The 11,273-nt window shown below is 31.5% G+C and overlaps 1 protein-coding gene across 1 annotated transcript; it reads left to right on the plus strand.

The window, feature by feature from the left end:
* Nucleotides 1-8,761: 8,761 nt before the first annotated feature.
* Nucleotides 8,762-10,155, plus strand: LOC113401667 (uncharacterized). Its single transcript, XM_026641663.2, has 2 exons — nt 8,762-9,585; nt 9,669-10,155. The coding sequence occupies exons 1-2, from the start codon at nt 8,821-8,823 to the stop codon at nt 10,101-10,103; spliced, it is 1,200 nt and encodes a 399-aa protein (XP_026497448.2). The 5' UTR covers nt 8,762-8,820; the 3' UTR covers nt 10,104-10,155.
* Nucleotides 10,156-11,273: the final 1,118 nt, after the last annotated feature.

Here is an 11,273-nt window from a genome sequence, read left to right on the forward strand (position 1 = left end):
CATCATACGAGTCATTCTTACTTATAAGGCGCGACATAGATATTTCACATAAACATCTTTAAACTTATTTGAAGTAACTTTCATCAAGCACCATGCTGTTTTTTTTTGTGTTAAATGCAAAAACATTTTCAAACAAATATTTAATCAGTAGTAGATAAATTATTTCGCCAAACTTCGAAGCTTCTCGTCGTTAATGTATCTCGTTATCGGTCGAATCAGTTTGCGAAAACAAGTTTGTTTAATCCTAGACATTTAGCGCGGAGTTCGCAGTTTTTCCTCGGGGACACGTCAACTGAATCTTTCTGGCGGTAGAAGTTTTTCTTTTTCCCCATATTGATGGCCTCGTCTGCAAATTTGATAATGGCGTATTGAATGAGAATTAAATAAATTAAGATTGGATATTAATTGAAGTAAAAATGAAGATTTAATTATATATTTTAACATGAAAAATTTAAAGAAATAGGCGTATTAACGGCTGCTTCACAATATATTTATGATAATATAATGTTTATACAGAAGAATATACAAAAGTATTCCATAAAAGCTGATATACATACTATTAATACAAGAAATAAGAATAAACTCCTTTGTATTTTAAATGTTGAAAAAGAGTAACTACTGGGTTTCTAACTGGTAGAATCTTCATTACGAACCGGTGGTACCTTTGCTTAATATACTTTGTAAATTGACGTTTTAAAAGTGCTTGTAAAAGTCGACTTGAATAAAGTGTATTTGTGTGTGTAATTTTGAATGATTGTTTTTTTACGGTTTGTATCATAAATATCTGAGTTTGTATCTTACTGACATTGTTAACTTCAAACAATATTTAGATCGCTATTATAATTTAATTAACACGCGTTATTATAACGCTTATATTAAGCAGATAGAAAATATTGCAGAATTTAGCGTCAAATATTAACCGACCGTGCTCCTTCTACGCGTATAGGAGATTATGTACTTACATTTCTGAAATTGTTTTAAAGCTTGCAGCTCATCATCATAGAAGTATTGTTCTTGAAATTCACTTATTAGTTAAAACACTGTTACTACTACTGTTTATAAGATACACGTTTGCATTTTATTAATAAGTCGAGATGGTCCAGTGGTTTGAACGCGTAGCCGTACATTTTAACCAATGATTGCGGGTTTAAGCCCAGTCAAGCATCAAGGATTTTTCATGTGCTTAATTTGTGTTTGTAATTCATTTCGTGCTTGGTCGTGAAGGAAAACATCGTGAGGAAAACTGCATGTGTCTAATTTAAGTGAAATTCTGCCACATATGTATTCACCAACCTGCATTGGAAGAGCGTGATAGAATGAGCTCTAAAATGCTTTCAAAAGGAAAAGTAAGGCCTTGGCCCAGCAGTGGGACAATTACAGGCTGTTAATTTACTGTTATAAGTACTTTTTATAAGTGTTTTCTTATATATTCTAGGAAGTTAATTTTTAAATATGTACTATATGGTCATAAGTTTGATATTAAAGTACAGCATTTATTTAATCTATGTATAGCCCATTCCAATGGAAATAGGAAAAAAGATAAACAAACATTAGATTTACGTATTTCTTGCGATTTGCTAATAACTCAGCTATGTTGTACAGCACTATAAAGAGTTAATGATTAATATATCCTTATTTATAATACAACACTATTGCACTTAATCACATATTTCCACTTTAATTTCATTTCCAAAATACCGTTAACAGTTTCGTCGACGTTCAAAACCCCATATTTTCGCAGTTATTAGTGAATATCATTGACTAATCAAGCTCTTTACCAATGATATCGCGTCAATTTGCTGTCAAATGTTGTTCATTTGGTTTTTTTCCTGTAATGGTTGGAATAGAGTATACATATACAAGCCAAATGTTTGTATTGTAAGATACTAACAGCTTAGTATAAATAAAAGCTTGTTTACCTTATATCAGGGAAAGCACGCAATTTTTAGTGAAACGTTCCTTTCAGGGTAGAACCGTGCCGATGGTCTTTTAACTCATTGTTACCCGCCGTTTGGTCAAGCTCACCGCAGATTAAAAACTTTCAACGAAAGATTACAAAATATCGAAATTTTATGCGTTTTATTGTAAATTGAATCACCGTTCATAATCTTACGACACGTTAAGTCTCGTGAGAATAGATGATAATCTAACGGTATTTAGAATTTTACGCTGGTAATCTATACTATATACAAATCTTTCTTTGCTCTTTTTTCTCGTTTTCCATTCGATTCTAATGTAATAAAAGTCAGAAAACGTATCAGAAAATATCACATCATCACTTAAATACTAAATATTGTACTTTAGTCATAGTGGGCTTACGATTCTAATGGGAATAGTTTCATAAGTAAACCACATAATTTTAATCGATACCATTGTTTGTTCGGTGAAATCGGTTCGTTACGCGTTAAACTTGTCAGCTGTAGCTGGCTTGAGGGTAATTATAACCACGGAGACTGCTGATCTCGGTTAAACTAAGTGTACTTGTCTAGATTGGCGTATTTCATTCAGTGGTACCGTCAGAAAAATTAATTAATTAATTATTTTTCTTATTTTCGTTTTATTTCTACGATAGGGGAAAGTGATTAAATATTTGAATTTAATGCGTAAAATATTACTTCCTCGAGGTTTAGGAGTTGCAGAAACTTTTTTGGAAACCGATTGTCTAAAATACAGTTTTTACTGCCACGGAATGGTTATTTTTATTACACAGTATAAAAATGATCGCTTTTTCAAACTACAATAACTCCGAATTGCGATTCATACAATTGAAAAGGCATTAAAATTTGGCATCGGCACCAAGATATACTTTAGAGATTTAATATACTTAATTATTATTTGATTACAGAAGATGTGATATATTTGGCTTTGTCCTTCACTCTAGTTACAAATATTGGCACCAGGAGTATACTTTTTTTATTAGTGTAACAGGTAACACCACAACCGATACACTCACCGTAGGAATTGTTATTTTGTTTCTTACATCGTCCATGCTCTTCCCAACATGGCAATTAAGACGTGTGTGCTCACATTGGCTAACTCAAATTTAAAATAAAAGCGCCTTTTTTGGTGGTATAATATTTGACGACCTCCGTGGTCGAGTAGTGTGTACACCGGTTTTCATGGGCACGCCACTCCGAGGTCCCGGGTTCGATTCTCGGCTAAATCGATGTAGAAAAAGTTCATTAGTTTTCTATGTTGTCTTGGGTCTGGGTGTTTGTGGTACCGTCGCCACCCCTGATTTCCGTATAAGTAGATACGTATTTAAGCTTTTCTTGATTTGAATTTTTTTGAATTGAATTTGATGAAGTCCGTCATTATTTAAATTAAAAACATGAACCTTTTTTTGGGATACTGATTAAAAATGAGTTGATACGTATTTAAATGATTCTGGATATTTTACGCCCAAGGAGGGAAATAGGGGTGACATTTCGCATATAAAATAATCAGGAAGACCGTCATTTTTGAAGTTAGAACCAAGAAACTTTAGTTTTGGGCTACAGATTAAAAATGAGTAGATACGACCTTAAGCGTTTCTTGATATTTTAGACCTAAAGGGAAAAATAGGTGTTGACATTTTGTATACAGGTTAGTTTGGAAGTCGGTTATTTTGAAGTTAGAATTTCGAAATTTTTAAATATATTCATATTCTACGCGGGCAAAGCCGCGGGTATCACCTAGTAATTCTATATTTAAAAAAATATTATAAACAACGGAAAATATTTTGAACTGTCCACATAAGAAAACAGTTCCAAAAATTTAAATACAAAATAGTTTTGTTGTCGCTACGCAATTTTCTTGTGCGAAGAGAATTGACGATGTTCGTGGTAGTTATAGCTGGGTCTCATTCTTTGGGTAACCGTTCATTAGTATTGGCCACAGTGGGTATAAAGTAGTGACGGTATATATATATTATATAAACATATCATGATATTATATAACTTGAATTGAATTGGTCTAATTTTTAAGGTGAAATAGAGGTGCATATAAAGAAAAAAATCACTGGCAATAAAATGACCTGGTCGTGAATAATGACGTACTCTTTTATTTATTTCCATTACTACTCATGGTTTTGAAATGTTTTTGTAGCAAAGAGCTATTTAAAATTATATATTATGTTTAAAGGGATAAAATTATAATTCATATTTTAAAAGTTTAGTTCGATAACGATTAATGAGAAAAGAGGATTTAATGCAACTCAAATATGATCACATACATACTACTTTCATCTATTTTCTATACGAATTAAGATTTGTATAAATCTTAAGGTGTGTACCTGTCATGATAATAGGAAACAAATATGAACATAGTCGCATACGCTCGCCAGTCTAGTATAGGTAATTATATTGAAGCTGCGGCGATATGCTATTGAAGTTGAATCCTTCAACAGATTTCATTTGCGAAGACTGCGAAAGCGTGTATGAATATTCATGAGTGAACTGCGACTATTATTCACTTCACACTCGCTGCAAAATTCTTCATTAATATAATTTCAAATAATTATTTTGTTGAATATATAACTTTATTACTTATTCAGCCATACTTAACACAGGTTATTTTGATAATTTAGCTAGGGTGACCATACTGTATACTCTAAATTATCTGTGTTAAATTTTATTGCAAAAGTTGTTTTTTTTTTAGATTAAGTAAATGTATATTTTTAACATGGTCATTAAAAAAATTAAAGCTTATGTCAAAAAATATTGATAAATAACATTTGTCACTCAATACAAGATTTTATTAATAATAAGTAACGTGGACTTATATTTGTTGATTTTTAGGCACGATATTTATAAATTCAATTGTACTTTATGGACATACTCTGTAATTAAAACGGTGGAAAAGAGTAGCTACTGCATTACCCACCGGTTCTTCTCGGTAGAATCTACTTTTCGAATTGGCAGCTTTATATTTAATTCAACACTGTATCATGACGATTTCAAAGTGTTTGAATAAAGATTGTTTTGATTTTGATTGTGTAAAATGAAATAAATATTATTTTATATTTATTTTACTTTTTCATTACCCTCTTTTTATCGAGGTTATTATTTTGTTTTTTCCAAGAAATTGTAGAAACAAAAACGGTTACAATTACCTAATTATTGATTAAAAATTCCGCATGCAGTAAGTATGACTTTCTGTAATAAAATAAAGGTGAGTTTGTCAACGTTATTCGCCTGTAAGATAGAGAATAGTGAGTGAAGAATTGTTCCAGTTATTAAGATGGTGATGCGTATAGTTTTTGCGGCTTTTACTTTCTACGGAGATAGTTTCTATAGACAAATCAGTGTACGTGGCAATTTTTGTGGTGAAAGTGAGGGCTACGTTACGGTATATATACTGTCTCATTTTTCTTATCATGTAGCGTAATGTCTTATCAGATAATACCGTCTTGTCTTACGGAAAATACAGCCTAAACTCAAGTGATTCATTGACGATTTCTGGTTTGTTTGTATATAAGTATATAAGTTTGTATTTGAACTCGAGGTATTGGTGAACAACTATCTGATCTTGCTTGTGTTTATAATCTATTTGTGTTATTAAACTGGGCTCCAATTTTACTAACAAATGAACAGTTTATTGCAACTGAATCGAAAGGTAATCGTTGCCGTACAATCGTGTACATATTTTACAAACACAACGATCCATTTGCGGTTCAGTTAAAGTTGGATCCGAATATAATCGGGAACGTATTGCTACCGTGATAAGAATTGGCCCCCTACATGCTCCTGTGAAATGCTGTATACTTTCTGAGCTTTTGTGGCAGTGTCGGCAAAGGTCTGATTGTATTGTAAATTTACCATTCCTTATATCACAAAGGGTGAGTGATTTAGCGGGTACAGGCACAAGGGACATAGAATCTTAATGCTCAAGGTTGGTGGAGCATTGGCAATGTAAAGAATGGTTCATATATCTTACATCGCCAATATCTATAGGCGGTGATAAACATTTAAGATCACGTGGCCCATTTGCGCGCCTATATAAAAGAAAACATACATATTCACCGCCATTACAAGAGTAATTAGCACTATTTTCTCAACAGTAATGAAAGCAAAACCTCTGTAGAATTATTTTTTTCATACATTGACTATTCTATTAATTATTTCGGTTTTTATCCAGGTGAAGACAAGCAATGGATTGGGAAAACGTTGGGGACATCAATGACTAATGTTAAAGAGGTGTTGGTTAGTATTCATCGTGCGGTTATCCCCTCGATCTTTCCGACCTTCAGGACTCTGCGTGGACGTGATCTGACTTAAGTTTGAAAAATATCTTACGGTATTTTATATCTAAATGTTTGGGATTAATATGTACCTTCTCGTTTATATTTAAGGGATTATAAATAGGTACTTTTGAATTAAAGTTAATATACTTAAGATTGCCTTGGCAAAAATAGCCCCAAAAACTGGAATAACCTGAAAAATTTAATCTACCTACAACTATGAATGTCACATGAGTTGTAAAGTTATAAATAAATACGTTTTAACTTGTTTTTCGCATAAAATACCAATTTCATTGATAAACATAGCCTGGTTTTTTTATTTATTTTTTGTTATCTTTATTACCTAAACATTAATATTTATTTACTTAATAAATATTATTATTATTTATATTCCTTTTTTTAATCCAATTAAGCTTTCAGCTTGTGCTAGGAGTGGAGACGACAATAGTCCAAGAAATCGGGAACGAACCTGCTACGTTTTATATCGCCAAGCAGTCCGTAAACCATTGTGCTATTGACGCTTAATTAAATTAATGACAAATTATCTTTCTGTCACTTTTTTAAATATTAAAAGCATCTATAATGGTCTCTAATATTATAATTCTTCGGAACACATTTTTTTAAAGTTCTGCCCATAAGTAAAAATCTAGGGATATTATTTCTAGTTACTTGCCGGTCAGCTTACAGGTCGGTCCTCCATCTCGGACCATCCAGACTTTCACTAAATGTGCTATAAACACCATTTCCTAATAATTTAAACTACAATATTTGTACGATATGTTTACGAACTTGTAGGACAACTAAATTAAATAACTCGATTTCTCATCATTATAATTATTAATGGCTAGGTATTGGCACTACTGTCTTAGATATTCGATCAAAGGAGCAACTTAGACCCTGTCAAAAGGAATGCTGACAAAGGGAACACTCTCGCGCGCAGGATTTTGAAGTAGCCTACTAACCAAGTAGCCAAAATCCTACGAAACCCTACCCTATAATACCCTACGCGAAGGGACGTGCGAAATGTTTCATTTATACATTAATTTCAAACCAGTCTATACTAATATTAAAAAGAGGTAAAATTTTGTATGTTTGTAGTTTGGGGGTAACCTTCGGAATTAATGATCCAATTATAAAAAAAAAACATTGGTATAAAGCTACGTTATGTAAAGGATATAAATTATATTAACATCGCTATTAGGGTCGCTAGTTTTTATATATAATTTTTAATATAGCTATGCAGGTCTTAAAGCCACCACCGTATAAAAGAAACAAGTGACGAATTCCCTAGTTGTCTATCTGTAATTCATGGTTACAATTAAAAGTTTATCTGATTATTTTAATAGAATTACCATTCTTTTTATTTTTTTATGATAGGCCAATGAAATTGGCCACCTGATGGTAAGTGGTCACTACCGTCCATAGACAATGGCGCTGTAAGAAATATTAACCATTCCTTGCGCCACCAACCTTGGGAACTAAAGATGTTACGTCCCTTGTGCCTGTAGTTACACTGGCTCACTCACCCTTCAAACAATACTGAGTACTGCTGTTTGGCGGTAGAATATCTGATGAGTGGGTGGTACCTACCCAGGCGGGCTTGCATAAAGCCTTACCACCCAAAAAGTCACCAAGTAACCATTGAGGTTTCATATTCAATAAAAATAATTAATCGAATCATTCTACAATAATTGGTGAAGATATCAAAAATGTTCACACAAAATATCAAATCAGTCATTCGGTCAAATAGATAACCCCTTTTTTTCAAGTGTGATAAAAAAATTATGTTAGGTCTGCAATAAAGTTACTAGAGAATATATCGCTTGGCTCGATGCTGATTGCTTATTATTTTAATATTTTGTTTTCATCTCACAACAGATGAAATAGTTTACACAAGAAATACGATATAAATTTATTTTTTTGTGTGCCTATAATTTATATTGGTGGGGTGGAGTCTGACATAATCCTGATATACAGATTAAAGATTGTCTCTATTTACATGACTACGAATTACGTTTGAATAAATCACCAACAATTTATAAAGTTTGAAGTCATATTTACAGTAATTGTCCCACGTCTACTAGAGCCAAATTTACCAATTGGTCCCATCGAATCAATCGGTCAGTTCAGTTTTCCCAGATGTTCTCTTAATTAGAGAAACTGATGTTCATCGAACTTGTTAGCGATTAATGTTGCTTCGTAATTTGTTTTCCTCTTAGAAACTTCTAATCTGGCAAGTTTAAACGCCAGTTTGAAACAATTCTTGGAACGACTTTTGTTAGTATAGAAATATTTGTTATTCATTGTTTCGTACCACTAAGATTATAAAAGATAAATCATGATGTTATTTCGATTTTATACTTTAAAATTAAATACTTTAAAATTAATTTTATACTTATTTTAAAATCAATTATTTTTTTATTATTATTTTTTTTAACAACAATGTGACGTAAAAATGTCATTAAATTACTATACTATAGTCAATGTCAAATTTGACATTATGACATTGGCTTTCAGTTTTATCATTTCTAGGCAAAATAATTATAATCTCAGATTAAAATACTTTCACTATTTACAAAATTTAAGGCTGTAAATAAAATATGAGTGATATTTCAGAAGCATATTTGAATGCTGTTATGAGCAACGTCGCTACAGTACTTCAATTAAAACAATGGAGTTTTAATAAACAAAGTTTCGAAAATATAGCTCAAAACTATTTTGGTATTCTTATTCCCACAATTTTAACTGGCAGTAGTTGTGAAAAAAATGTAAAGTTTTCTGTTGTTTTAAAATTAGCACCAACTGATGAAAGATATAGAATTAGCGGCGCAGTAACAGTTATGTTTCTAAGAGAAATATTTGTTTACACCAAACTTCTTCATAAATACCGAGAATTTCAAAATCTTTATGCAATATCACCACATTTTGTCATACCTAAATGTTATTATGTCTGTTCAGATTATTGTAAGGAAGTTATTGTAATGCAGAACATGTGTGTAAAGGGCTATAAACCATATGTGGGAACCAAGTTTTTAGATTTAGATCATATAATTATAGCATTAAAGTCTTTGGCAAAATTCCATGCGTTATCATATTTATTAAAAGAAAAAAACGAAGATGCATATGAAGAAGTGAAAGAATATTGTAAACCATTAACGGAAAAAAGTAATAAAGGATATATTGATATCATGACAGATAGACTTAAAAAGGCATTGAAGGTATTTGAAAATACTACATATGTACCTTTGTTAGAAATGTTAGAACAGAAATGTGTCAAACTTATTGAATCAGCGACCAATTCAACTAAAAGTTTGTGTCTTTGTCATGGAGATATGTGGATGGCAAATTTACTCTTTCAGTATAAGGTGAAAAATTACATTGATACTTGATAAAAAATTGTTATAAAATATTTGTTTTAAATCTTAATTTACTCTCCAAACTTTTTCAGGATGACATACCAATATCTGCTTGTATAATAGATTACCAAACAACAAGAATTTGCAGTCCAGCATTTGATGTATTGTATTTAATTGTGAGCAGTACTTCAACATTGTTAAGAAAAGAGCATTTTGGACAATTGTTGGATACATATTATCAAACATTTGAACAAACACTTAGTCAAGTGAATTTAAACTCTAATGGTATTTATACTAAAGATATGTTTCAATATGATTTAAGTATAGTTGGACCGGCATGTCTCATAGCCGCAAACACATCTACTTGGTTATCTAGTGGTTTACAGCGGGAAGGTCATGTAAGAAGTAAGATTATACTCAATACAGAAAGAGAAATGGAGGAGGCTGTGTCAAAATATACAATCATCATAAAAAATATAATAGATGATTTAACAAATTATGGATATTTAAAAAATGTTTTTGAATAAACTTATCTTTCATACACTTGTTTTTTATTCAAATATATTTATATTTATAAAATATTTAAAAAAAAAAAAAAAATAATATTTTTTTAATCTCTAGTATCTTTATATTTTATCCAAGTAGAGGGATGATATTACATAATATTATAATCTATAATAAATTGAATTATTGTTCATAGTAGAGCTATAATTGTATATGCATACTTTTAAAGAGAGAATAATATTTGGACATAATTAATTTGGTTGAACTTGTATCTTTTAGTTTTGAAAAAATTTTTTCAAAAAAAACACTTTATATTTTGGATATTTAAACATTAACTACATGGGAGACTATCAACGGTTAAAAAAGTTACTTAAGTGGGCAAAAGCAAGTATAGTAAGGAATGTTTGGAGCTTTTATAATTCAGCCATCAAATTGCTCAAATGCAGAATTTCATGGAGGGGTGGTATATTAGATTATATTAACTCAGTAATAGACACGCGAAAATTAAAATCAAAAATTGTATGTACCGTTTTTACGATATTTTTTATAAATTTACATATAAAGTTACTTCTACTCTTCTTGTTAAGAAAAACGAAACACTTAAGAAACAAATCAAAAAACTCGAGTAAAATGTCTGATAGATTGTTTAAATAAAATCCAATCATGTGAGCAAATAGTCATTAAGAGCGGAAGGTAATATCGTATAAAAATAACGAATTTTATTACGGCGTGAATTTTAATTTGACGCGTAGATGGTACGCTTGAACTGAATATTCAAACAATCGGATCTACATAACTACACCTATATAGCACATTTCAATTTTTATCTGGCATATTTGCTGGTAAATTTGTCTTCTAAAATTCGGGTTTCATTGTGGAAATAACTTCAGTTTTTATATTTGTAGGCAATGGCGTAGCTATCTTAGGGTCAGGTGGTGCAGTGTACCAGGGCTTCGTAGCTTAGGGGGCCCTCTAACCTAAGCATTGAAAAGAGCGGGTCAGCCAACTCGCCAGCTCCTGAAGCTAGAAAACCTCGACCCTGTTCACAAGATATTTTTTTCCTATCTATAATTTTGAAGGGCAATGTAAGTTAAAGAGGGGATTGAAAGAGGGTTGGGGGCCCGATTCTTTTCCTATGCACCGGGGCCCTTGCCCACCTAGCTACGCTGTTGTAGGTACTTTATTCGGCATAA

This window comes from Vanessa tameamea, chromosome 20 (genome assembly GCF_037043105.1).
Source record: "Vanessa tameamea isolate UH-Manoa-2023 chromosome 20, ilVanTame1 primary haplotype, whole genome shotgun sequence".
Taxonomy (NCBI): domain Eukaryota; kingdom Metazoa; phylum Arthropoda; class Insecta; order Lepidoptera; family Nymphalidae; genus Vanessa; species Vanessa tameamea.